This window comes from Hemicordylus capensis, chromosome 4 (genome assembly GCF_027244095.1).
Source record: "Hemicordylus capensis ecotype Gifberg chromosome 4, rHemCap1.1.pri, whole genome shotgun sequence".
Classification (NCBI taxonomy): domain Eukaryota; kingdom Metazoa; phylum Chordata; class Lepidosauria; order Squamata; family Cordylidae; genus Hemicordylus; species Hemicordylus capensis.
Window position 1 is genome coordinate 175,275,768 of NC_069660.1, and position 25,533 is coordinate 175,301,300.

The window sequence follows — 25,533 nt, forward strand, 5'->3', positions numbered from 1 at the left end:
GAACTAGTTGTGGACTTCTTGAAGCATCTGGCTGGTCCCAGAAACAGAATGCAGAACCCTTAGCAACAGGGCTCCTCCTATGTTCTTGGAAGCCTAGAGACCCTTCGCTACCTCTCAGCTGTTCAGTCCTGCTGCACCTCATCAGCCCCACCCACAGTGCCACTGTGGCCTTCGCATTTGATTGCATCCTCAATGGAGGAAAGAGCCCCTGGGAAGTCCAAAAGAAACACTTTACATCTTTTTCCTTTGTTTCTGTATCATCAGGCATCTACAAGTCCGGCAGGGAAACGGGCAGCAGGGGGATGTCCTCCCGCCCCCTTCCCTGCCGGGCTGCAAAAGTCTTTAGGAAGCCTTCTGCGCGCGCACGTGCAGAAGGCTTCCTAAAGACTTTTGCAGACGGCAGGGAAGGGGGAGGGAGGACATTCCCCTGCCACCCGCCCGCTTCTAGAGAGCGAGCGGTCGGGTCCGGGGTGAGATTTAAGGGGGCGGCAGGGGGCTTCAAGGGGGGCGGCCGCAGCAGGGTCTTCAAGGGGGCGGCAGGGAAGTATCCTGCCGCCCGATTTTTTTTACCACGGAGGAGCCATCGTCGTCGATTGAAGCGGGCGGCGAGGGATCCTGCTGCCAGGATTTTTACAATAATTACGGCACCAAAGGTGGAAAGCGCAGGAGGGGTAAGTAAAGCCCCCCTGCCCTTAATGGAACCCCCCACCCCAGTGCCGGACCGCAGCTCCGCGGTTCTGTGCACTCCCCTGCTAGGGAGCACATTCCAAAGCCTCGGCGCAGCCACGGAGAAGGCCCTTCCCTGAGTGGCCACCAGACGAGCTGGTGGCAAATGCAGATGGATCTCTCCAGATGATCTCAGTGGCTGGTAGGGTTCATGAGGAAGAAGATGTTCTCTTAAATACCCAGGGCCCAAGCTGTTTAGGGCTTTATGGGTTATAACCAACACCTTGTGTTTTGCCCACAAACATATCGGCAGCTAGTGTAGCAGTACAGGAGTTATATGGACTCTCTGAGATGACCCAGAGACAGGGCCGTATCTAGGGTGGGGCAGGCAGGGCACGTGCCCCGGGTGCCACTTGAAGGGGGGCGCCATTCTGAAAAATTGAAAAATTGAAAAAATGGCTGCCAAAAACAAAATGGCCACAGTGCATGCTCAAATGGCCTCTGTGAGGCCCTAGGCCAGGCCAGGCCTTGCAGAGGCCATTTGAGCATGTGCGGCGACCATTTTGTTTTCAGCGGTCTTTTTTTTTAAAAAAATTATTATTAAAAACAGCCACCGCACATGCTCAAATGGTCCCTGCGAGGCCCTAGAAGCCAGTGGGGGTAGGGGGAACCTTTGCAGACCCCCACACACATGGCCTTTAGGAAGCCCCCCCAAAGGGGCTACAGGTGTTTTATACACACACACACACACACACACACACATCACTGTATTTAGTTTGTCACTATGTACAGAGAATCAGGGCTTGTGAATACTGAGCTGAAGCCTATGAGCTAGGATTGTATTCATTTGCTCTTACTTTGCTTCTTGTGATAAGTGAGTTAAATGTGATGTCTTAATAATACGGCTATTAATGGTGAGTTTGTCTTTGAATCAGTGTGAAATCCTTAGTATTAAGGCCCACTGGGAGTTTATTTCTCTCATTTTAACTGTCTTTCTGAAAGACTAGAATATATTCCAAGCAGAGACACAGTTTACTCTACATATCCTTTAATTAGTTCCAGAGTATCTGGGAAAAGTCAAATTCTCCATTTGATTTTAAAAACTTATGTAATAGCTATGCTACAATGCATAGTAGAGAATTAGACAGGCACTTCTGTTTGGTTTTCCAAGTACACCTCCACATAGTATTTGGGTATTTCATGAGCCCCAGCATACTGAAATTCATAGTTTTCCAGAATTTTTTGGTCTGGCTACGCCCACTGCTAAATAATTTTTGAAATATTAAAAGATTAACGAGCTTGACTTGTATTTTTGAGCTGATATTATGGTAAAGTTATCTGAAAGCTGGGTGTCAGATGTTTGGACAGGGGGTGCACTTTCAGTGCTTGCTCTGGGCGCTATTTCCCCTAGATACGCCTCTGCCCTGAGACCAACCCGGCTGCTGCATTCTGGACCAACTGTAGTTTCTGGACTACATACAAGGGCAGCCCCACATAGAGCGCATTGCAGTAATCCAGTCTGGAGGTTACCAGCAGATGTACCACTGTTCTGAGGTCATTCTTCTCAAGAAATGGATGCAGCTGGCGTATCAGCTGAAGCTGTTAGAAGGCACTTCTGGCCACTGCCTCAACCTGATAGACCAGGGAGAGGTTTGGATCCAGAAGCACCCCTAGACTGCATACCTGTTCCTTCTGGGGAAGTGTGACCCCATCCAGAACAGGCAGATCAAAATCATCTCCCGAGTTCCAGCCCCACACAATGAGTACCTCTGTCTTATCTGGATTCAGTCTCAGTTTGTTATCCCTCATCCAGCCCATCACTGACTCCAGGCAGGCATTTAGGGAGGTTATGCCCTCTCCTGATGATTCTGACATGGAGAAATAGATTTGGGTGTCATCAGCATACTGATAGCACCCTGCGCCAAATCTCCTGATGATCTCTCCCAGTGGTTTCATGTAGATGTTAAATAACATCGGAGACAATATGGAGCCCTGAGGCACACCATACAAAAGTTCAGATTTTGAAGAACAGCAGTCTCCAAGGGACACCATCTGGAACCTGCCCAAAAGGTAGGAGCGGAACCACCCTAAAGCAGTGCCTCCAACTTCCAACCCCCTCAGTCGCTCCAGAAGGATACTATGGTCGATAGTATCGAAAGCCTCCGAGAGGTCCAAAAGGACCACAGAGTCACACTTCCTCTGTCAATTCCCAGGTGGAGATCATCCATCAGGCCGACCAAGGCAGTCTCCACCCCATAGCCAGCCTGAAAGCCTGTTTGAAATGGGTCAAGATAATCAGTCTCCTCAAGACTGTCTGGAGCTGGGAGGCCACCACCCTCTCAATTACCTTGCCCAGCCACAGAAGGTTGGAGACAGGCCTGTAGTTGCTCAACTCTGAGGGATCCAAGGTAGGCTTTGTCAGAAGCAATCTAATAATTGCCCCCTTAAGACAAGGAGGCATCCTTCCTTCCCTCAGAGAAGCATTTATAATCTCTGCCCGCCTTCTACGACAACCCCCCTGCCAGATAATATAAGCCATGTTTGGCAAGGGTCAAGAGAACAGGTGGTAGGCCACACCGTTCCAATCAACTTGTCCACATCCTCAGAAGTCACAAATTGGAACTGACCCAACCTAATCACACAAGAGGAGTCACTGGACATCTCCACATCAGACACTGAAGTAGTTGTGGAGATGGCATCTGAGTCGGCCCAAATACAAGAGATTTTATCCACAAAGAATTCATTAAACACATCACAGTGGGTAATAGATGGTTCCAGATTCTGATTCAAGGCTGATACTAGCCCTCTCGCAGCCCTGAACAACTCCGCCGGACATGAACTTGCAGATGCAATACGGGCAGAAAAGAATTGCTTCTTTGCCGCATGTGTCGCCAGAGCATAGGTCTTCAAATGAGCTCTATGTTGCAATCTGTCAGATTCAAGCCAAGTCTTTCTCCACATACGCTCCAGTCGCCTACCTCGCTGCTTCAGCCCGTATAGTTCTTCCGTATACCAAGGGGCCAATTTTGAAGCGGGTCGGAGAGGATGCTTAGGAGCAATCATGTATACTACTCCATTGAGTTTGCTGTTCCAATTCTCCACCAGGGCATCAACAGGATCAGTGGCAGAGCCAACACTAAATCCCTCCAAACCTTCTTGAAATCCTGTTGGATCCAATAACCTTCTTGGGCGGACCATCCCAATAGGTCCCTTGCCCCTGCGAAGGTGGGAAGTGATTGTGAGTCCAACCTTAACCAGATGGTGGTCCGTCCATGACAATGGGGAAATCACAGGATTCCCCACTCATGAAACACCACCCTGATCAGAGTGAAAGACCAAATCAAGTGTGTGGCCAGCAATGTGCGTCGGCCCTGAGACCACTTGAGATAGGCCCATAGTCGTCATGGCCACTATGAACTCCTGAGCCGCCCCGGATAAATTGGTCCCAAAGTGAACATGAAGTCCCCCAGCACCACAAGCCTGGGGGACTCCAGCACCAAGTCTGAGACTAAGTCCGTCGGCTCAGTTAGGGACTCTGTTGAGCAGTGGGGTGATTGGTACACCAACAGAAGACCCAGTCTATCCCTGGTCCCGAGACTTAAGTACACACATTCAATATGGGCTGACACGCTGACAGGGATCCTGGTAACGGAAAGGTTATTCTTATAGACCGCAGCCACTCCACATCCCCACCCACGGTCCCTCGCCCGCTTCTCAACAGAGTACCCTGGAGGAAGAAGTTGGGACCACACTGGGCCCCCAGCTTCCCCCAGCCAAGTCTCTGTAATACATACCAGGTTGGCACCTTCATCCAGAATCAAATCATGGATGGTTTCTGATTTGTTCTGGACCGACCTGGCATTACAGAGGAGCAAGGTGAGGTTCCAAGGGTGGTTGGCACTGCTCCCCAAGGTCGAAGAGCTGGCAGGACATCCGGAAGGGAAAACGGCTATTAGATTTCCAAGTCCTCTTCCCCTGTAACGGCCTGCTGACCTGCCAACGTTACTTCTTCTGTTCCCCACCACCACCGGAATGGCTGCCCCACAGTTAGTGGACACGCCCCCTGTCTCCCTATCTCCAGGTAAGCCCAGACACATTCTAAAACTATCTCACCCAGGACTAATTAAAACAGAAGCCCCACTATTAAATGCCCCCCACATACAAATACCTGGGCCAGGAGACCTGGCCCTCGCCCTTGCTGTCCCCTTGCTGTCACGCCTTCGGTGGCAACCCCACCGACTCTGGCAGCACCCTATATAGCCCTGAGCAGGCAGCTCTAGGCAGATGGAATCCAGGAAACTGCCAAGTCACCCGGGCCCCAATCCCGCAGGGCCTCACCTCAGCACAGCAGCCAGTCCTGGGGGGCAGATAATAAATAGGGGGGCAGCAGGAGAAGCAAACAGGCAGGCACGCAGTCTCTCACTCTGGGGGCAGATGGTGTCTTCTTTTTTTAAGAAGAGTATTAACAATGTGATCTCAGCCGCACTTGGAAGTAGCACAGTCCATTCTATTGCTGCCTTATATCTCCTCATTTGGCTGCATGTGTAGATCCTGCTTAGTCCATTCTACACAATATACAATAATGATATAGTACAATTCAGGATTAGAGATGTGCATGGACCTCGGTCTGTCCTCAGGTTCGAATATGAACCAGTTTGTGGTTCTGTGAACCGGTTCGTGCCATTTCGGCCCAACCACGAACCAGTTTGGCGGTTCGAGGGTGGCGCCAGGGGTGATGCTGTGTGGCACCTTTAAAAGTGAATAGAGCAGGTGCCACCACTCCATGCATCTTCCTGCTGCTGTGACACTCCCCCCAGCAGCCTGCTTGCCGCTGTGGTGCCACGGTATACATAAGGCATCTGTGCATGCACAGAAGCCATTTTTGTGGTCAGCATGGTGCTGCTGATCACGCAAATGACTTCCGTGCTTGCTCAGAGGCCATGTGCGTGCCAGTGCTATGCCACCGCACAGGCTTTTGGGGGGAGCACCACAGCAGCTGGAAGCTGCATGGAGCAGTGGGTAGCACACAGGTAAGGACATGCTCTACTCACTTTTAAAGGTGTGCTCATCGTCACCCCTGACACTGCCCTCAAACCACCAAACCAATTTGTGATTGGGCCAAACCAGCACAAACTAGTTCGCAGAACCATGAACCAGTTCATATTCGAACCTGTGCACGGATCGATATTCATACACATCCCTATTCAGGACACTATTACTTCAGTCTGCAAATGGGGGAGGGTTTCTTTTATAAAATGTTGCTCTCTTAAGAAAATCCCTGCATGAAGTAAAATAGCACATCAGAGAGAAAATCTTGTTGCCACTACATTTCATGAAACTTAGCACATTTTCTTCCGTGAGCAATACCTGCAAATTGCGTTTCCTTTAATATTTTCCCTACTTAGGAAAATATGTAGGGAAATATATCAAGAAATGAAACTGATTTGTTTTTTGAAACCTTGTCTCTCTTTTATTAGTAAATGCACTTACAAAACTATGCTAGTTTACAACATGCAAGAAATTTTTTATGAGAGGAGCATGCAAAATATGAATCAACATTCCACTACCTGAGTTACTTGTTGCCATGCTTAGATAAGCATTAAAGAAGCTTTAAATTGAGTGGTCAAAGACTGGGCTTCCTGCGTTTCCTGACCATTTGACTCCACTGTTTACAATTTGGTTTTCTATCCCTCAGGTAAAATACAATGTACTGTTATAATTTGTAGTCCATGAAAGTTTGTGCCACAAGACTCTTTGCTGCAGCAGAGTAACATGACTACCCACCTAAAAATGGTATAGAATCATTCTGTGTTTATAGTCAGGCATCTATAGATCTACTTGCCAGCTCACCAGTGGCGAGTGCCCCCAGCCCTCTGGTGAGCAGGACAATTGGCACCGAACAGATCTCCACCCCAGAGGTCTCATTTGCACTGCCATTTTTGAGGGCAAGAAACAGCAAGAATCTTTTCTGAGCAGTAGGAGAGAACTCCCACTGTTTCTTACTGTCTCCATATCTCAGTGCAAATGACAGAAGACTCATTTCTCTCCTAAGCTATCTGCTTGTGTCAGAAAGGGGTCTGATGGAAGAGAGGGGGTTGGTGGTGACCACACATAATGGCTGGCTTGTAGGCTGAGCCTAAATTTGTGGAAGTATGTAATTCTAATCAGCTAGACTTATTTCTAGGTGAATGTGTTAAGTATCGAGTTGCAAGAATAATTGACGTTTGTACACATTGATGTTATTCTCTATGATGCCTTTACTCTAAGTTGTTCATTTGTAGAGTTGGGAATACTCTTTCTGTGCTTATTGTAGGATATGCAATGTCTTCACTATCACCTGTATCACCTGCAACAGCATCATCTGAAGCACCATCTTCTGTCATATTCAGTGCTAGAAGAACAGAATCCTATGATATTCCTAATATTGTCAGTCGCATAAATTTTATTACAGAAACATTGTTTGGTAGAATCAACGTCATCTATCTTTTGTAAGTAACACCATTGCAAATATTTAAAGTATATCTAAAGTCAGTCCTGGAATATTTTTTGGGTATTTTCATTACATTACAAAAGTTATTTTTCTTAATGTCTTACAGAGAAAAGGCCAATCTTGCCGTGACATTAACAAATCAGAAGAATGTAACTGTTGCCCATGCTGTATTTCTGGACTACCCCAACTGGGATATTGTTGATCAGGCTCATTGGGAGGAGTATTTGGAAGAAAACTATGCTCAAAACAGATGTACAGTAAGTAGGGAGCCTTTTTCTTCCTTGAAAAAAATATTCAGAAAGGTTTTTGATACTCTAACCTCTACATCATGCCAGAGAATGCCTGTGCTGTTGGCTTTGGTTTCTGAGAAAGTGCTCCGTACTTTGTCACCGGACTTGAACGTAGATAGATGTAAACTCATATTGGACAGGTCTGTAGCTCAGTGGTAGAGCATCTGCTTAGCATCTAGACTAGAATAAGGTCCCAGGTTCAATCCCTGACATCTCTAGGGCTGAGAAAAATTTCTGCCCAAAGCTATGGAGAGTCACTGCCAGTCAGAATAGACAATACTGAGCCAGATGTTCTAGTGGTGTGACTCAGTATATAGCAGCTTCCTATTTCCTCTCTACCCAAGCTGGGGAAAATGTGTAAAACTGCAGGTTTAAAAAGAAGTTCCTTTCATACTACATCTTGGATCCTGTCTGTTGCATAAATCACAAGAAAAAATAGCTGTATGCAAGCCAGTGTCTTGACTGTTGAGAATTCCAAAGGCCCCCTTAACAGGTAGAGAAAGCTGGAGGCAGAAGTGGGTTATAGTGGGTACATCGCCCAGTAGGGTGATGGGTAGGACTTCAGAGTTCTGACCTGCTTCTATTAGCCTGCACTGTTCTCTAAGGGTGATTAATCACCTGGTGTTCCAGTCTGCCATGCCTGTGTAATAGTTAATAAAGTTGTGGCCCTTTTCATCCATATTAAGTCTACGTGTCTTCTTGAGCTGGGGTCTGGGGACAATGTTTAATTCTTGTTTTTAAATGTTTTTAAATTGTTAATTGTTGTGTTATTGTTTTTAATTTGTTTTAGCTTTTCATTGTTTTACAAGTTTGTTTTAATTGTAAACCGCCCTGAGCCATTTTTGGAAGGGCGGTATATAAATCAAATAAATAAATAAATAAATAAATAAAAATAGAGCAGCTGGTCATCTTTCTCCATCTGCTCTTTATCTGTGCTTATCTTATCTCTCCTTAAGCAACTAATTTCCCCTAGGGATTGGTAGTGGGAAGGAGTAGAAGCAAATAGTTGCTAGGAGAGATAAGATAAGCCAGAAATAAAACAATAGACACAGAAAGCTGACCAGCAGCTGTGCAATCTGCTTTAGCTTTCTGTGCTTGTCTTGGTGGGAACGAGAGGGGCCTTCAGGATTCAGAACAGTCAGAGGTTGACTTACATGTGGCTGCTTCACTTATTACACATTTGAAGGCAGGCTTTCAAATCTGTCTAGCAGGTACAATGCTGAGTTCGGCTGGGTAGAAAATTATTATTATTAATCATATTTTTATACCGCCTGATATGTAAATCTCTAGGCATTATACAAATCCCAAAATTAAAATCACAGGTTAAAATACATAAAACACGATAAAAACAGTATAAAACATATGCTGAGGTAATATTCTCAGAGTGATTTCCCCCACCCCACCCCTTACTACTACAGTGGCTCTAGGCTTTAGTCCTTGTCCTGTTTTGGAAGCTGGAAATTCATTCAAATGCAAGAAGAAGAAGTGGGGCTTTGCTTCCAGGAAAAAGTCTTGCTGTGATGGAAACAGCTATTTATATATTTGAAAAAGAAGAGAAAAGAACAAAGACCCAGGATCCAATAGATGGATATGTTTATTTACTCAGTATATGAATATTTAATGTAAGATATTAAAATAATGTTTTGTAACAATTTTTCTGACAATGTACTCAAAGCAACATGCAATATAAAACAAAATGCTTAAAAACATTACAGCACAATACAATAAAATAACTTACAAAAATGACAGTGAAAATACCATTCTGACACAAAATGACTAAACTCTTCATATCACTAAAAGCAAAGAGCAGCAATACAGACTAATGCTCACTCCTTAGGAAAAAAAGGCTTTCCTCAACAAGGGAGTTTTCACTTGTCAATGAAAGCAGGTCAGGGAGGTGATCCCTGACCAAGGAGAAGGCTCTGTGCCTCACTCTCACAGATTGTATGCAATTAATTGATTGATTGATTAATTAAAATAAGATTAATTTTTTTTGCAAATAATTACATTTACAAATACAATCAAAACACAAAAAAATCATTAAATGAGCAGGATAACAACACAAATGCACCAGTGGATCCAGATAAAATCAGTTGTTCAGGTCTACAAAAACTGATCCAGGTGAAGGTCCATCTAAACAAGGTGGTTTTCAGCCCCCTGAAAGGTTAAAAGGGAAGGAGTTAGTAATTGAGTTTCCTGAAAGAGAGAGTTCCAAAATGAGGGTGCCCCACTGAGAAGTTTCTATCTTGTATAACAAGCAATTGCATTTCAGACAGAAGTGGCATATGGAGCAGGGCCTTCTACTGCTTTGAATATTCTATGACTGTACATTAACTTAGTTATGAACAGACAGTGTGTTAAGATAGCAACTCACATGTTTCACAGCATTATACATTTATAATATATAATATTATTGAAATATAATATTTATTAGCTGACCCTGCACAGAGCATCTGTGAGCTAGTTGGGCCCAGCCGTTCCCACCCCCCACTCTGGCATGGCCAGCTTTCTCCACCATCCGCCTCTGCCCCCCCTCTACTTTCTCCACCCTCCTCCTGGCAGCAAGTCCAGGGCCCGCCGCCACCTCCTCCTCCCCTCAGCAGGCCAGGGCCAGGCCGTTCGACCGCTGCCTCCCACCTCCTCCTCACAGTGGCCTTCACCCGCTGGCTGACCTTCTCCTCAGGCTGGCAGGGCTTTGCCCACCAGCCGCCCTCCTCCTCGCCAGCTGTCCTCTTCCTCAGGCTGGTGGGGCTTCGTCTGCCGGCCGGCTGCCTCCTCAGGCCAGCGGGGCTTTGCCCGCTGCCAGGCCATCTCGTCACATGTGTGCAGAACTCTCATGAGAGTTCCGTCATGCATGTGATTTCTGCCACGCATCTCCACACATCTAGTGAGAATTAAGTATATAGATAGATATGCATTAAACAATTTATATGAAGATGAATACAAACTGACTTCATTCACAGTTTGTCATATGTTGGAATTATTTCAAATGCTAATAAATCTTCAGACTGGCTCATATGTTCCATAGCTTTAGAATTATGGGACAGAAGCTGCATCCCTGCAAGAGGCTGCTTTGGAGTATAGTGAGATTGTTGCTGAGTGGTCAAATAGGCACAGAGAGGGAGAGGGACATATTTCTGGTAACCAAACAACACTTTTAGAGGGAGGAGAGATCAGCAACAACCTCTTCCCCTCCACATGTGTTTGGCTGCTCAGCACTGATCTTTTTGAATTCTGAAGCAGCCTCTTGCATGGAGCTCCTGTTCCATACTTCTAATGCGGTGGAACATATGAACTGGTGTAAAGATTTATTAGCATTTGGAACAATTTAAACATATGAAAAACTGTGAATGAAATCAGTTTGTATTGTATTTACATTGTTTATGGATTCTTTTTCTTGCTTCATAAAATTAATTTAGGTTTTGGTGCAACAAGGACCAATACAGTACCATCCTTAATTCCCCTATCAACCTGTCTCTGTAAATGCCACGTTTTTCCTTAAATGAACTTTTTGAATTTAAATATAGATAATCAAAACCTCAGAAAAAAATGGACGAAATGGGTAACGTTCCATATAGAGGGGCGGTGGAGGAGGGAGTTCACCCATTTCTTTCCTGAGGTTTTGGTAATCTATTCTTAAATTAAATATTTTAGTGACAACCTAGATATTCAGTTTTCCTCCATTATGCAGGGACAAAGGTGAGGATTTATAGGAAGAAACTGTGGATGTGCATAATCTTTCCCTTCAACTCCTCATTTCAGCCACATTTTCTCGACAAAACTGGGAAACCTCATCTAGAATCCAAACTTGGGAAAAAGAGGCAGTAGGTGGGTGGATAAGAATGCAGAAGAAGAATGTGGGTGAGGAAGGGTTAGATTTCCTCCTGCTGCTTCTCCCCCGGGAATTTTCACCCTTGCTTTGCACATCACATTCAAACATCTCATGCTTGTTTGCAGTTTAATGTCCACTCTAAGCATAGCCCTTATCCAGCAGTTTTTGTGTGTGAGTATGAGCTGTCCCCAGTGCTGAAGTGAGCAGTACACTATTTTCAGGAGCTCTGTGTCTACATTGGAACTCCTGTGGAATTTTAGCTTGCAGCTGCCAACTGAACAAAAAGGCACCTTTTAATAGTGATGATTCTCTTTATTTAGTAGGGGGGGGGAGCAACTGGCCCTACCTAACCCCAGCACAGCATCCCTCCAGTGTCTGTCGCTCGCTGGTATCTATCTTATGCTTCTTCTTGTTTGTTTCTTTGTTTCTTTCTTTGTTTGTTTATATCTATGTAAACCACTTGGGAACTTTTGTTGAAAAGTGGTATATAAATATTTGTAGTAGTAGCAGTTCTTTGTCTGACTTAGCTCAAGTAATACACATATCTGATTCTGGTACCTATGGAAATAAGTCAATTTATCTGATGAATTAGTCCTTTGGAAATATAATAGGATACGTAGTTACAAAGCTTTTACATAACAAATGCCTAGGCTTTATAATATTTAAGTTTTACTTCATTATATGAAGCTGTGCTGTATTGAATTTTGTTTTGTACCTTTTATTCACAGCCTTTAAACACACTATTTATGCATCTGTTTATGGCAAGAAATGAATGTGCAGCTGACTGTTCCAAAGAAATTATGAAGTAAGTTGATATTTCTCTGTATGCATAGTGAAATCTCTGGATATTCTCATTGACTGAAATACTGAAATTTTAAAATCAAAAAGCTCATAGGCATGTAGTTAACTTATGCTTACTTCCCTTTGAATATCCTCAAGTCCCCACAAAGAACACTTTGAGGGGAGGGGAATTTGTTCAAATCAGGATGACTTTTCTTGCTAACCTGATTTAAATTTTGAATTCAGTGGTTAATCGTTTAATTTAGGATTCTTGCTGCCTTGCTAACTAGTTTTGAATTCAGACTGGTTAACTAGTTTGATTTCAGTCTCCATTGATTTAAAAAAAAAAAAATAGTCAGCCTGAATTAAAACAACAAGGTCAAAGCAAAATATGGGAATCAATCTCCAATCAGGGCTGGCCCTAGGAGAAATAGCACCTTGGATGAGGAAAACCTTTGGCACCTCCCCATAGTTAGTTTATCAGTCGAATTATGCTTTACATAGGGTTGCAAAACTTCATTCAAATGACCTTTGAGAGCTTTGAAAGGTCATTCAAATGACCTTTGAGAGCGCTGGGGAGTGGGGAAGGCAGGATATCACCTACTTTCTCCCCAGAGAATTTGGCATGATCTCAGGCTACATGGCTCATGTGCCCGCATGACTGGCGCTTTTGCAAGCTGCACGGCATTCTAGAGGCTGAGAAAATGTGTTACAGCCTCCAGATATCTCTGAATGCACCGCACGACGAGCACAATGCATTGAGGGACCATGAGTCGGGCGCTCTAGGCACCTGGCTCTGTGTCGGGCTGCATGTAGCCCGAGCATTCACAAGACTCTGTACCTGAGTAAAAGGGTGCATTCACACCCTTCTACCCTGTAGGCGGGCGGGTAAAATTCCCAGGCTGCCTGGGAGGGCAGTGCCAATCCTGGTGCTCAGGTAGGGCTGCTTGTGCGAACAGCCTCTTAGTAGTGTAATAGGCTCGCCTGCTCCCTGGCTTTCCCAGCAATTATATGTAAAGGACCCAAAAGCAGCTTCTCAGTAATTTGCTGCTTTGCTGCCAGTGCTTTCCTGCTTCAGTTCTGGGATCCCACTGAAGTCTCACAGGCCTTCTGCTGCTCCTTCTTCAGTCTTCTTCCCTCTTTCTCCCTAGTTCACTGCAAACAGCAAGTCACCAAGCTTCAGCTCGGTGTCTGTTACAGGTAGGCGCTCTGGGCAACTGCCCAGCTCACCCACCCTAAGGCCGGTCTTGCCTATAGTCAGTACTGAACTATAGATCAGTACTGATCTATACAGATCCTATAAAGGATCTACAAAGATCCTTTTCTAACAAAACTATGGATTGGATCCAAAGATGCCTTTTGCAAGCAGAAAGGCATATCCACTTAACTTTTGTGTTAACTCTTGCAGTCCTGCTTTTAATATGCACAAATAAGACTTCAATTGGATTTTTGTGCATTCCCAGCAATGCTGTGATGTTTTTTGATAAGCTGTGGGGCATTTTTCTACAAGATGTTGAAGATCTGTTTGGTAAAACCCATTGATCTGGTCAGGTGAACTTGACTGGAGTTAGGATCAGGAAGCAGGATTTACCTAACACATTTTATGCTCTGTGTAGATAGGCCCACAGTTAGATGAGAAAGTAATAGATTTGGAAAGTATAATTAAACATGCATAATTGGTTAAGCATGTCACTTCATCCAGAGATCAGATCAGTTTTATGACCTTCGTCGGGGGAATGATATAGCCCTCACACATTTTATGATTCTCATAAGCCCTCATCTGGCACCTTTTAATTTCCTATTTCAAAAACCTGCTTAAAAAAGAAACTGTACCACATCAAAGGATGAGACAAGAGAGAAACTGGATTTTAAAAAAATGAATATAATATATATTTTGTTTTATCCAGGACTGTCTTTAAAACTGTACCAGAGCTGCATTATATACTTCTTTTCATACCATCTCAAGAGAATTTAGGTAAGAATTTGTTTAATTTCATTGACTGAAATGTTTAAAAACCACAGACTGGCTGATACTATGGTTCTTCTTTAGATGTTGCTGCCTAAACACAGGCTTGTGCCAGGACATCTAAGGGTCACACTACATGTTATGTGTAGCTGCATATTTCTTTTCCCAATAGCGTGTTTTTTTAAGGAAAAGCACCCCCAGGAAGCTGGAATCTTGAGAGAGAATAGGCTGGGCTGGGGGTGGAAGAGGACTGTCGAAAACTTTTCTTGCCAACTATTTGTCTGCTCAAAATCTGTCCCTCCCCAGCATTTTTCTTACCCAAATGGGGAAAAAATGCATGCATGCTTCTTCCTTTTCAAAAAATAATTGAGAAAAAGAATTGTGCAGCTACAAGTAACATGTAGATTGGCAGTAAAACCGCAACCTATACTATGCAAGTGAAGCAGAACGTGACTGAGATGAAAGATCCTAAATGGGTACTTTCCAGCCCAGTGTTTACACTCTTTGCCACTATACCATTTCCCTATACATGATTAGGCTATATAGTAAGTATCATCATGATTAGTTCATGGCCATGTTAATGTAGTTGAAAAACTGTCCTTTCGTCGTCATAATTATATTTGTGCAAGACTTAAGCCCTGTTCATATGTTCAAGAGAAGCTCTGCTTCTCTTGAACTAGTGTAACCGTGTATAGTGGCATAAACAGGTCGAATGTCCCACCTCACCCCACCCCACCTCACATCTCTCATGCTTACAGGTGTATTTGTATGAATGGGGAAGTACCATATCTGTGATGGTGGGTGCTTTCATGATTGCGAGGCTGAATTGCCCCAGCCTCAATCCAGGGTGCTTCCCTCTTCATGCAAATGTGCCTGTAAGCATGAGCTGCAGGGCTGTGATTGATGGGTCAGGGGCGGGACTTCTGACCCATTTGTGCCACAGTACACAGTTACAGCAGTACTATTCTTGAATGTATGAAAAAGGCTTTAGTTCTAAACCACCAACACATTTCTTAGAATATATTTAGGTATTGTCATAAAATTAAATTCTTCTGAACAAAATGGATTATAAGAAAAATAGGTATGGATCTTAGGAATAGAAAGAGCTGCTTTATCAGACCACTGGTCCATCCAGCTCAGTATCATCGACCGGTAGCAACTCTCCAAAGTTTCAGGCAGGAGTCTTTCCCGGCCCTGTCTGGAGATGCTGCCAGGGATTGAAGCTGGGACCTTCTGCATGCAAAGCAGATGCTCTGTCACTGAGCTACAGTCCTATTCCTTCATGGGATGTTAAAGATCTTAAAACTACACTGATAATACATGGCATTAATTTTGCAGATGTGAAAGATGAATTCCAGTATGGTAGAACTGGAAACACCAATGTACATTTTTCAAAACAAGAGTATAAATTCATAAAAATATAATCTGTTCTCTGAACGTGAGCATATAATTTTAAAATATAGGCAACTTGGATTCTATTCAAAATGCTATATTCCCCTTGTGCTGTTTTAGTCTGGATTCTGCCCAATGTTTATTGCAACATGTTGACTAGAGAGTGAAGAGATTCATTGCAAATCTTGTATTATTTTGAATGTAATTTTGCTTTCCTTAGGTACAGATTTGTCAGCTGCTTTTGAACAAGTGAAACATGTACAAGATTCAGATACGGACTATAATCTGTATGTGTGTCACAGGCACCAGTTTTGTCCCCAGCTTCATATCCGCATAGCCAGGTAATAGTTCTGCATCTGCCTATTATCTTTATAGTAGCTTAATCTTCTTCCTTCCCCTTCATTTCTGGATTTCTAATTCACTCACATTTACGTGAGAGAGAGAGAGAGAGAGAGATTTGTTATTAACACTTTATTGAAAGATCATACATGATTTTTGTTTATTTCTAAATTGCATTTTTGCTCCTGTTACTTTCTTTTGTCAGTAATCTCTGTGATTCTTAGTTGGATAATTTTCCTGCTGAATTTTTATTCTTGAACTATTTCCTAATGTTTAATCACTGTCTAATTGGAATGTTATTTTGTATTGTAATATGCAAGCAAAGACACTGAGGGTATTTTATGAGATCTCATTCTAACGTTGCTGAGATGTACTCTGATCCCTTGCACCTGATCTCCTGTGCCTCTGTAGTTCTCACTGTAGTGACCATACTATTCCTGTGTGGTATCATTTCAAACTGAAAAGGAGAACTCACATTATTGCATATTTCTCTGTACAACTAATTCCTTTCACATAGAAAACCAGGTGTGAAGGAGAAGAGTTCCGTCCTAGCCTTCTCCCTATGATTGTTATCTAGTTTTTTGTTTGCTTGTTTGTTTATGGAGGCTCACATTTTTAATCCATGTGAGCCTCTATCAGCAATCTGAAGTGGCACAACTAAATCCTCTTGTAGGTTCTCTCCAAGTTCCAAGTGTTTCATAATTTTTATAAAGCATTTGTTATGCCCATGGTGGCTAATCAATAAAGAAAAGATCTTTGATAATGTTATGTTCATGGCAGAATTTGGAGGTTTTGCAAAATCTGAAAGATTTCTGAATTGAATATAACTTTTTAAATTGAGTTAATTTTATTACTTCTCTTGTATCTGTGTCTCTCTTATTATTGTGAGCTGTCCTGAGCAGTAGTGTACTGGAGGGGCAGGGTATAAATATTTTAAATAAATAATAAATAATTGTTAATTTGTTGAATTGCATTATGTTTTCAACGACTTGCTGGGAGTAACAAAATGGAAGAACTACAATTATTGCTTGACCACTAGAGGTCATCCTCATGCTAGTAGAAAATAATCTCTTTTAAATGGGAAAAATGTAAAATAATAATAGTAATAAATAACCGGAAGAACTCTGCCTACAGCAACACTGATAAGCTATCTGGGGCGAGGGACTGGTTAAATTTGTTTTTTTATTTGTTTACCAGCGTTCAGTTTAATAAAACATTCGCTATTACAATGTCAATTTGATGGCTGGAATTGGGAGTGCTCCTCCACCTCTTGCTCCTTTTTCTTTTCTTCCTTCCTTCATGCTCCTACCTAGAGATGCTAAGACAATGTGAAAGCCAGCGGCACTCTGCTAGAGAAGTTCTTTTACATTGCTCAGAGTCCCTGAAAACATCGCCAGTATGTGAAAAGCGCAAGAACCTCCATCTTTGGGCTATGGTCAGCGCAAATAAGCCTGTCCTTAAACAACAAGGACTTAACAGCAGCATTGGTATACCACTGCATTACACAGCAACATTTGTTGGGCTACAACCATCTTGATACCGTGCCAGTTTGATTGTGGGGAGGGAATCCCCAGCTTTCCCATGCTGTTCCCTGTGTTCAGAAAGCCCCTATTTTTCATGATCAGAGTGTTTACAGCTCTGAATAACATCTGCGGAGTTCCATTACAACTGTGCTATATTAATATATCTGTGAGCTGTGTTCTAAATAATCGTATCATATTTATGTGAGAGGAGAGCTTGTCTTGTGGTAGGAAGCATGATTTGTCCCCTTAGCTAAGCAGGGTTCACCCTGGTTGCATTTGAATGGGAGGCTAGAAGTTTTTAACACTGTAAGATATTCCCTTCAGGGGATGGAGCCACTCTGGGAAGAGCAGAAAGTTTCAAGTTCCCTCCCTGATAATATATTCTCCAAGATAGGGCTGAGAGAGACTCCTGCCTGCAGCCTTGGAGAAGCCACTGCCAGTCTGTGAAGACAATATTGAGCTAGATAGACCAATGGTCTCACTCAGTATATGGCAGCTTCCTATGTTCCAATGTGTGTACTATACATGGTAGATATTTAATTTTATCCAGTGGGTTCAGCTTTTAAAATGAACTTCTTCTTGAATGTGTTTTTACATTTAGAAATATAGCCATTCATAGTTCTGGAGGTAAAATATTCTTTAAAAGAGGCTGACTTGTAAGTACAGCTTGTTCAAGTGGCGAGAGGTTCCTAGCTGCCAGTGTGAAAGCCCTTCTCCCAACGTAAGGCTGGTTCAGGTATGTCAAGGGGGAATTCCACACCCCTCTGTTCTGTGCTTGCCTTGGCTTGGCTTACTCTCCACTGAAATGTTGTCTGCTTTTATGAGGAGTCCTGCAGATCACCTGTTTTGAAAATTATTTTCGGATCCCCAGGAGTCAGAATGTCTTGGATTGTGTGTGTATCATATTTCTGATTTCTGTATGTTATGGAAATACCCTAACAGTTGTGATATTCCCATGAGCAAATGATCAAGTGCAAACCAAGCATCTTTATATATGACTAGTAGGTGAGGCCCATTGTTGACCGGGCAAAGTCATTTTGTGGAGATTATACTTCTAGGAATGTTCAAGTAATATAATTTTTTATTAAAGTGCTTACAAAAGGGAAGTTACATAACAGTTTTAAATGCTTTAAATGCATGATATTGTTATGGAATCTGATTATTGAGTGTTAACAATATGTTGAGCACAATGATGGTTAAAAATATGATAATTAAGAATTTCTGCTAAAAGCATACAAAATGTAATTTAAGCACATCCCCAAGTATATTTCAGTGTTAAAAGCTGTGCATTCAGCTAATGTAAGTGGCAGGAGTGCTCAAAATTTGGTATGTCTAAGTAATTGGGAAGCATGATATTCAGAATTTCTTCAAAAAACTACATTAAAAAAATCACTGAGCATATTTCAGGGTAAAAGGTAGTGCTGCTAATTTAAGTGGCAGGATTGTTCATGTAAAATTTGGCATCTGTAGGTCATTGGGAAGTATGATTTATTTCGCACAATCAATCAAACAAATATACAAGCAAACATACCAACGCATTCTTCAAAATATATCATGTGAGAGCTTTTATATGGTGTTCCTCAGGGCTCCATTTTGTCTCCAATGCTTTTTAATATCTACATAAAACTGTTGAGAGAGATCACCAGGGGATTTGGTGCAGGGTGCAAATCTATTTCTCCATGTCAGCTTCATCAGGTAATGCATAACTTCCCTAAATGACTGCCTGGAGGTGGTAATGGTCTGGATGAGGGATAACAAACAGAAGCTGAGTCCAAACAAGATGGAGGTGCTCACTGTAGCAAGCCACAATTCAGGAGATGGGATAGATCTACTGGATCTAGATGGGTTTACACTCCCCTAGAAGGAACAGGTTCACAGTTTGGGAGTTCTTCTGGACCCATCTCTCTCTCTCTCTCTCTCTCATATCTCAGGTGAAGGTGGTGGCCAGGAGTGCTTTTTATCAGTTTTGGCTGATATGCCAACTGTGCCCTTTCCTGGAAGAGCATTATTTAAGAAAGTGGTATTCATGCTGGTCACCTCCAGGCTTGACTACAACAATTCACTATATGTGGGGCTGTCTCTGTACATAGTCCAGAAACTGCAATTGGTGTAGAATGCTGCCACCAGATTGGTCTCCGGGTTGTCCTGAAGAAACCATATCACTCCTGTTTTGAAAGAATGTAAGAACAGCCCTGCTGGATCAGGCCCAAGGCCCATCTAGTCCAGCACCCTGTTTCACATAATGGCCCACCAGATGCCACTGGAAGCCTACAGGCAGGAGCTGAGGATATGCCCTCTCTCCTGCTGTTATTCCCCTGCAACTGGTATTCAGAGGCATATATATATGGTATATGCTCAGTGTCAGGATGCCATGTTACCTGGGTGGCCCCATGGAGTCTGGAGATGGGTGTGGCATCCCTTCTCTGAGGCTTTTGTTCCCTTTAGGGGGCAGTAGGGATGAGAAGGGCACAAGCTAGTTGGATCCCAGTAGGGTTGAGAGGGCAAGGCAGGGAGAGCTGTAGGAAACAGCTCTAGGGAGACAGCTAGGTTGGGTGTGGCAGGAAACAGGAAGCAAGGTCAGGAAGGGGGGCGGGGCTGAAAGTAAGCTTTAAGTCCTGTCATCTCTGCACTGGGGTATTTAAGACAAGGCAGCTAATGTTGAGGAGCTGCTTCTAAGTATGGGAGCCAGGAATTCTCCAAGAGAGGGAACTGGCTGAATGCAGCAAGCCAGGAGGAGGACTCAGGTGACAAGCTAACCTCCTCCCCTGGGTGTTCCTGAGGCTGACCTTGATGGGGGTGCTCTAGTCATTCTAGAGTTCAAGAAGGGCTAGGAGCCCACCTCATTCCCTGGGAGTCAGACATTCAATATTCTCTGCCATGAAGACAGATGCAAAGAACTCATTTAGCTTCTCTGCAACCTCCATATCCTCCTTAATAATCCCTTTCACTCCCTCATCGTCTAATGGTCCAACTGCCTCCCTAGCAGATTTCCTGCATCTGATGTATTTAAAGAGGTTTTTGTTATTGCCCTTGATGCTTTTAGCTAAATGTTCCTCAAACTCTCATTTCGCCTCCCTTATTGTCACTTTGCATTTCTTTTGCCATAGTTTGTGTTCCTTTTTGTACTCTTCATTTGGACAGGCCTTCCAATTTTGGAAGAAATTCTTCATGTCCTCCTTGACTTTACCTGTTAGCCATGCTGGCATCCTCCTGCACTTAGTGGTACCTTTCCTCCCTTTGGGTATACAGTCTAACTGGGCTTCTAGTATTATGGTTTTGAGTAAACTCCATGCATTCTGGAGCAAAGTGACTCTCCTGATTTTCCCTTTCAGCTTTCTTTTCACCATGCTCCTCATTTTAGAGAAGTTTCCTCTTCTGAAATTCAAAGTGTCTGTGTTAGACATCCTTGGTGATTCTCTCCCTGTATGTATGCTGAATTTGATCGCACTATGGTCACTGTTCCCTAAAGAGTCAATGACACTAACATCACGCACCAGGTCCTCCTGGGTGCCATTCAGGATTAAGTCCAAGGTTGCCTTCTCTCTGTTTGGTTCCAAGACCAACTGTTCTAGGGCACAGTTATTCAACGTCTCTAGAAATTTGACCTCTTTGTCATTACCTGACTGTGAATTTACCCAGTCTATGTGTGAACTACAGAGAACTACAGTGGCTGCCAGTAGTTTTCTGGGCAAAACATAAAGTGCTGGTTAACACCTATAAAGCCCTTAACAGATAGAACCCAGGGTATTTAAGAGAACACCTTCTTTGTTATGAACTCTGCTGCCTATTAACATCATCAGGGGAGGTTCGTATGAGGGTGCCACCGGCTCGTCTGGTGGCAACTCAAAAGATGAGGCTTCTATCTAGTTGTCCCAGGGCTGTGGAACACACTTCCTGCTGAGATCAGAGCTGCTCCATCTCTGATGGCTTTTAGGAAACAGCTGAAGACACATCTCTTCAGTCAAGCAGTTTAGTTGTAATTTTTAGTGGATGGTTTAGTTGAATTCTATTGATTGTTTTAACTATTAATTTTATATATGTTTTAAATGTGTTAATTTTTTCATTTTTTTGTCATTGTAAACCACCTAGAGATTTTGATAGTGAGCAGTATAAAAATATTAAATCGTTTTTAAATTTTAAAAACAAGCTACTTGCACAATAGATGATAGGATCAAACTGTTAAGAAAAAGAGATGATAGGAAAAGGCAGTGTTTAATTTCTAAGTTGAGATGTGCCAACTTTCCTGGAGTTCAACCAATATGACCTGAAAGCCAGTCTATGTTTGTACTGTATGTACACATGTTCGTGTGTATACGTGACATGCACATGTTTTCACGTGTGGCAGGATGGGAAAAGGCTTATATTGACTAGTCATTGCTGAAGGAAAGGCATTTTGTACATGCTCATAGAAACTCTGTTTTGTTTTACAGTCGTCCCTCATCAATCATGGGTTTCCCAATCGCGGATTTGAGTATTTGCGACTGGGAAATTATCACCACCCTCACCAACCGTGACCCGTATCCACAGTTTGGCGCCTTTCAAAAAATTGGGTGGTTTGGGGGAGGAATTTCCTGGGCCAGGGGGTAATTTCAGGGATCAGGGAGCAATTTTGGATGGTTTGGGGTGATTTGGGGGGGATCAGGGGATCATTTCTGGTGGTCAGGGGGGATTTTTTCTATTTTTTTCAGGTACTTTCCCAATTGCGGTTCCCTAACTCCCTGTTTCCCATTCATGTCAATGCCTTGTTAACCGTGAATTCTCCAACTGCAAAGGTTTCCAGGAACGCAACCCTCATGGTTGGTGAGGGACAACTCTACAGAGCTGAGTCTGGTGTTTGAAAGCAAATTTTAAAACTGACCTGTTTTGAGCTCTGTTTCAAATGAAACCCTGAGATCTGGTTCGTGATCCATTGAATCCGTTAGAAATGGGTTCTGTGCCTGTGCAGAAGCCTCTCAGTGTGGACTACCACAGCTCCTTGTGGTGCTTTTGCCCCACCCCATGTTACCACATGGCTATTTATGGCGGAAACAAACACCATCACTTAAGTTCCTTTGCAACCGCCATTGCAATCAGTCACTTGGTCTCTGTGTCTCCTCGTTCAGGTTCCTCTTTTTTGTGAGTTCCAGAGGAAAAGTTAAAAACAAAAACCTGGACTGATTTACTGGGAATTGACTTTGGACTGCTATTGACTATGACTATGGATAGATTGGATAACTTTGGACTGACTTTAACAGATGATGGCTATGGATACTCCTAAACAAACTGAGAAGAAATTGGGCAAAAAAACTTTTAAACGATGTGCCGAGTGCAAAAACAAGCTTCCATCGCAAGATGGTCATGCCCTATGCTTAATTTGTCTTGGAGAAGCCCACAATACCTCCTCGTGCAAAGTTTGCCAATTGTTTTCAAAGCAAATCTGCACCAGGGAGATTCATTTGAGGGCTGCTCTATATGACGATGTTTTAAGTCCCCTGGGTCCATCTAAGGAGGGGGTAAGCTCATCTGCTAAGTCTTCTGGCCCAAGGGCTGAGACTTCGGCTCAGTCTAAACCCTCAGCGCCTGTTTTTAAGTCTCTGAAACCACCAAAGCGACATGGAGACAAAATGGCAGAAGTCATCAACATTGGAGGATACTCTCTCCCCATCGACAGCACAGGATGTAGTCACAACATTGGTGTCGAAGCCATTGGCACCAAGCTTGGACTTGACATTGGCAGTGAAGGAGTTTTCTTTGACATCGAGAGCATTGGTGTCGAAGGTGTCGGCATCAACTTCAATGCACTCCACTTTGACTCCTGCTCCAGTTCTACCTTCGTCGATCTCGAGGCCTTTGACGCAGAGGCCAGCGACTCCTATGGTGTCGAGGTCTGCCTTGGTACCAAGAGCGACATTTTTTTTACCATTAACAACTCCAATAAGATTGCTGTCGACACCGACAATGTGAGACGTACACTCTGCACCAAATACACCAATTCTGACAGAACAAGTTACTCCGCGTTGTTGGGCCCCGGACACTTTCGAGATCAACGATGCTGACACTGATGATATCAAGGAGACTGGAGCTTTGGACCCCAACACAGCACAATCTCTGCTCTCAGTGTTGAACTCCAATAACACTACCCCGTCTACATCGACAGGGGATTCCCACAGTCTGTAGAGCATAACTCTCATGCAGAACTTGAAGAGTTGGAGTCAGCTACTACTCAGAAGCACCTGCCTATGTGTTATGCACTTACAGCAGTGCATCTAGCCACTACGACCAGTAGGCACATATGTGGTTCTCTCGCACCAAAATCCATCATCTACCCACCCGTGTGGTTTTGGACAGGATTCCCTGGGACTAGCATACAATTACCAGCTCCATCTGGAAGTTATCTTGATCAACAGTTGATCAAGATCCCTCACCGGATGTTTCCATGCCTTCACATGTATCCCTTACAGAGGAGATAAAGGCCTACCGTATACTGTACAAATAAAAGAGATGGTGGAGGCATTGGGGCTGAATCTCAAGACACAAACAGCTACCATTGATGACCCTGTCTACCATTTTATGGCCAAAGCATTGTCAGTACAGCCATTTGCCTTACCTGTTCTCCCTGTAATATCTAAAACTGCGCAGTGCAAGGGGGAGGGGAATTCATGCTTCCACACCTACATCAAAGAGATTAGAGGACCTCTACAATGTGAAAGAAGCTAAAAATACGTACCTGCTTAAGCACCCACTGCCCAATTCTGTAGTAATAGACTGTGCCACTTCTTTGAGATTGGGCTGGCAACATACAACGCCTGCAAACAAGGAAGGCAGGAAATTAGATGTGCTCAGGAGAAAGATCTATTCTACAGCCTGCCTGTCCATGAAAACAGCCAATTACTCAGCCTGCATGGCGAAATGCAATCACTGCTTCTGGGTCAGCTTGGAACAGGGCATGGATAAACTTACTACAGAAGAGTTAAAAACCTTTTTTTAATAGACAATGGAAAAATCAACAGCTGTAACCCACCAGCAGCTGAGTACAGTTAAACACTTAGCTGAGTCGGAGTGGCCATGGCTGCCACAATCGCTTTGAGGTGTCATGCATGGCTCAGATCAGCCTCCCTTCAGTGTGATATGAAAGATAAAATAGAGGGGCTCCCCTTTGATGGAAATGGTCTCTTCTCTGAACAGACGGACTCTACAGTGGAAAAGCTTAAGAAGTCAAAGTTTACAGCTAAAACCTTTACGGCAACACCTTCAACCTCCTATGCAGCAAAGTAAGTCCTACAACCAGCCACGTTACAACTACAAGCAACAGGATAGGAGAGATTTCAAAAAGACCTACCAGCCACATAATAAAAGAAACTATCAATCAAAGAACAAGAGCAATCAGGGCCAGCGCAATAAATGGCGCAGAAACAGCATCTTTGAGGGTAACAACAGCCCATCGCACCACTCAACATCGGAGGACTCTGGCTTCTACCAGACGGGAGCCTACCCCAATGCCGTAGCTCTGAACCTGGCTGCCTACAACATCAATCAGGCACAAATAACATCTTTAGCTAGTAACATAAAACTGGCAAGCCATGCCCCACCCTGCATGACGCCACATAACGTTGGATTGGTGGGTGTTGCAGATAGTCTTTACGGGCTACACCATAGAATTCAAGACACAAGCAAACTACAAAGGGGTGTGCTTTACGAGGGCAACTCCAGCCCTACAGAGAGAGGTACAGGAATTATTGAACAAAAAAGCAATTGTCCCGGTGTGGTGGGCACAGAGGCAGGATGGTTTCTACTCTCGCTACTTTCAAATCTCCCAAAGGGATGGCGGAAAATGGCCTATAATGTACCTGAGACATCTGGACAAGTTCGTACATGTGGAAAAGTATTGAATGACAACGTTGCAGGACATTCTGCTGCTTTTGCATCAGGAATGGTGGCTTGCAATGTTAGACCTCCTGGATACTTATTTTCACTTAGGGATCAAACAAACATACAGGAAATATCTGAGATTCATGGTGGACAACTCAATTTACCAGTATCAGGTGCTACTGTTTGGCCTCTGCACTACCCCCCCCCCCCGTAGGGGTGTGCATGGAACCGGTCCAGCACTGGGGTGGGGGGTTCCAATAAAAACAGGGGGGGCTTTACTCACCCCTTCCATCATAGTAACCATAATTCTTGTAGTAATCGGGCGGCAGGGTGCCGCCGGCTTCAATCTCCACTGGTGCGGCTCGGGCTCCTCCATTCCTATACGTAACGGGGCGGCAGGATCGCTC

The 25,533-nt window shown here is 43.7% G+C and overlaps 1 protein-coding gene across 7 annotated transcripts in view; it reads left to right on the forward strand.

Moving 5' to 3' along the window:
* The window catches only part of CFAP61 (cilia and flagella associated protein 61), a 230,732-nt gene that overhangs the window by 926 nt on the left and 204,273 nt on the right, over positions 1 to 25,533 (forward strand). For 6 of the 7 annotated variants that reach the window (XR_008306425.1, XM_053247244.1, XM_053247246.1 and 3 more), the window contains exons 2-6: positions 6,980 to 7,154; positions 7,263 to 7,413; positions 12,007 to 12,083; positions 13,966 to 14,033; positions 15,637 to 15,757. Coding sequence is in view for 6 of the 7 variants with exons in the window: in XM_053247244.1 (XP_053103219.1) it covers positions 6,988 to 7,154; positions 7,263 to 7,413; positions 12,007 to 12,083; positions 13,966 to 14,033; positions 15,637 to 15,757 (584 nt within the window). In the remaining variant the exon portion in view is untranslated. Of the gene's footprint in view, positions 1 to 539; positions 672 to 6,979; positions 7,155 to 7,262; positions 7,414 to 12,006; positions 12,084 to 13,965; positions 14,034 to 15,636; positions 15,758 to 25,533 lie in introns of those variants that run through there. The other variant, XM_053247241.1, reaches the window with a different exon arrangement.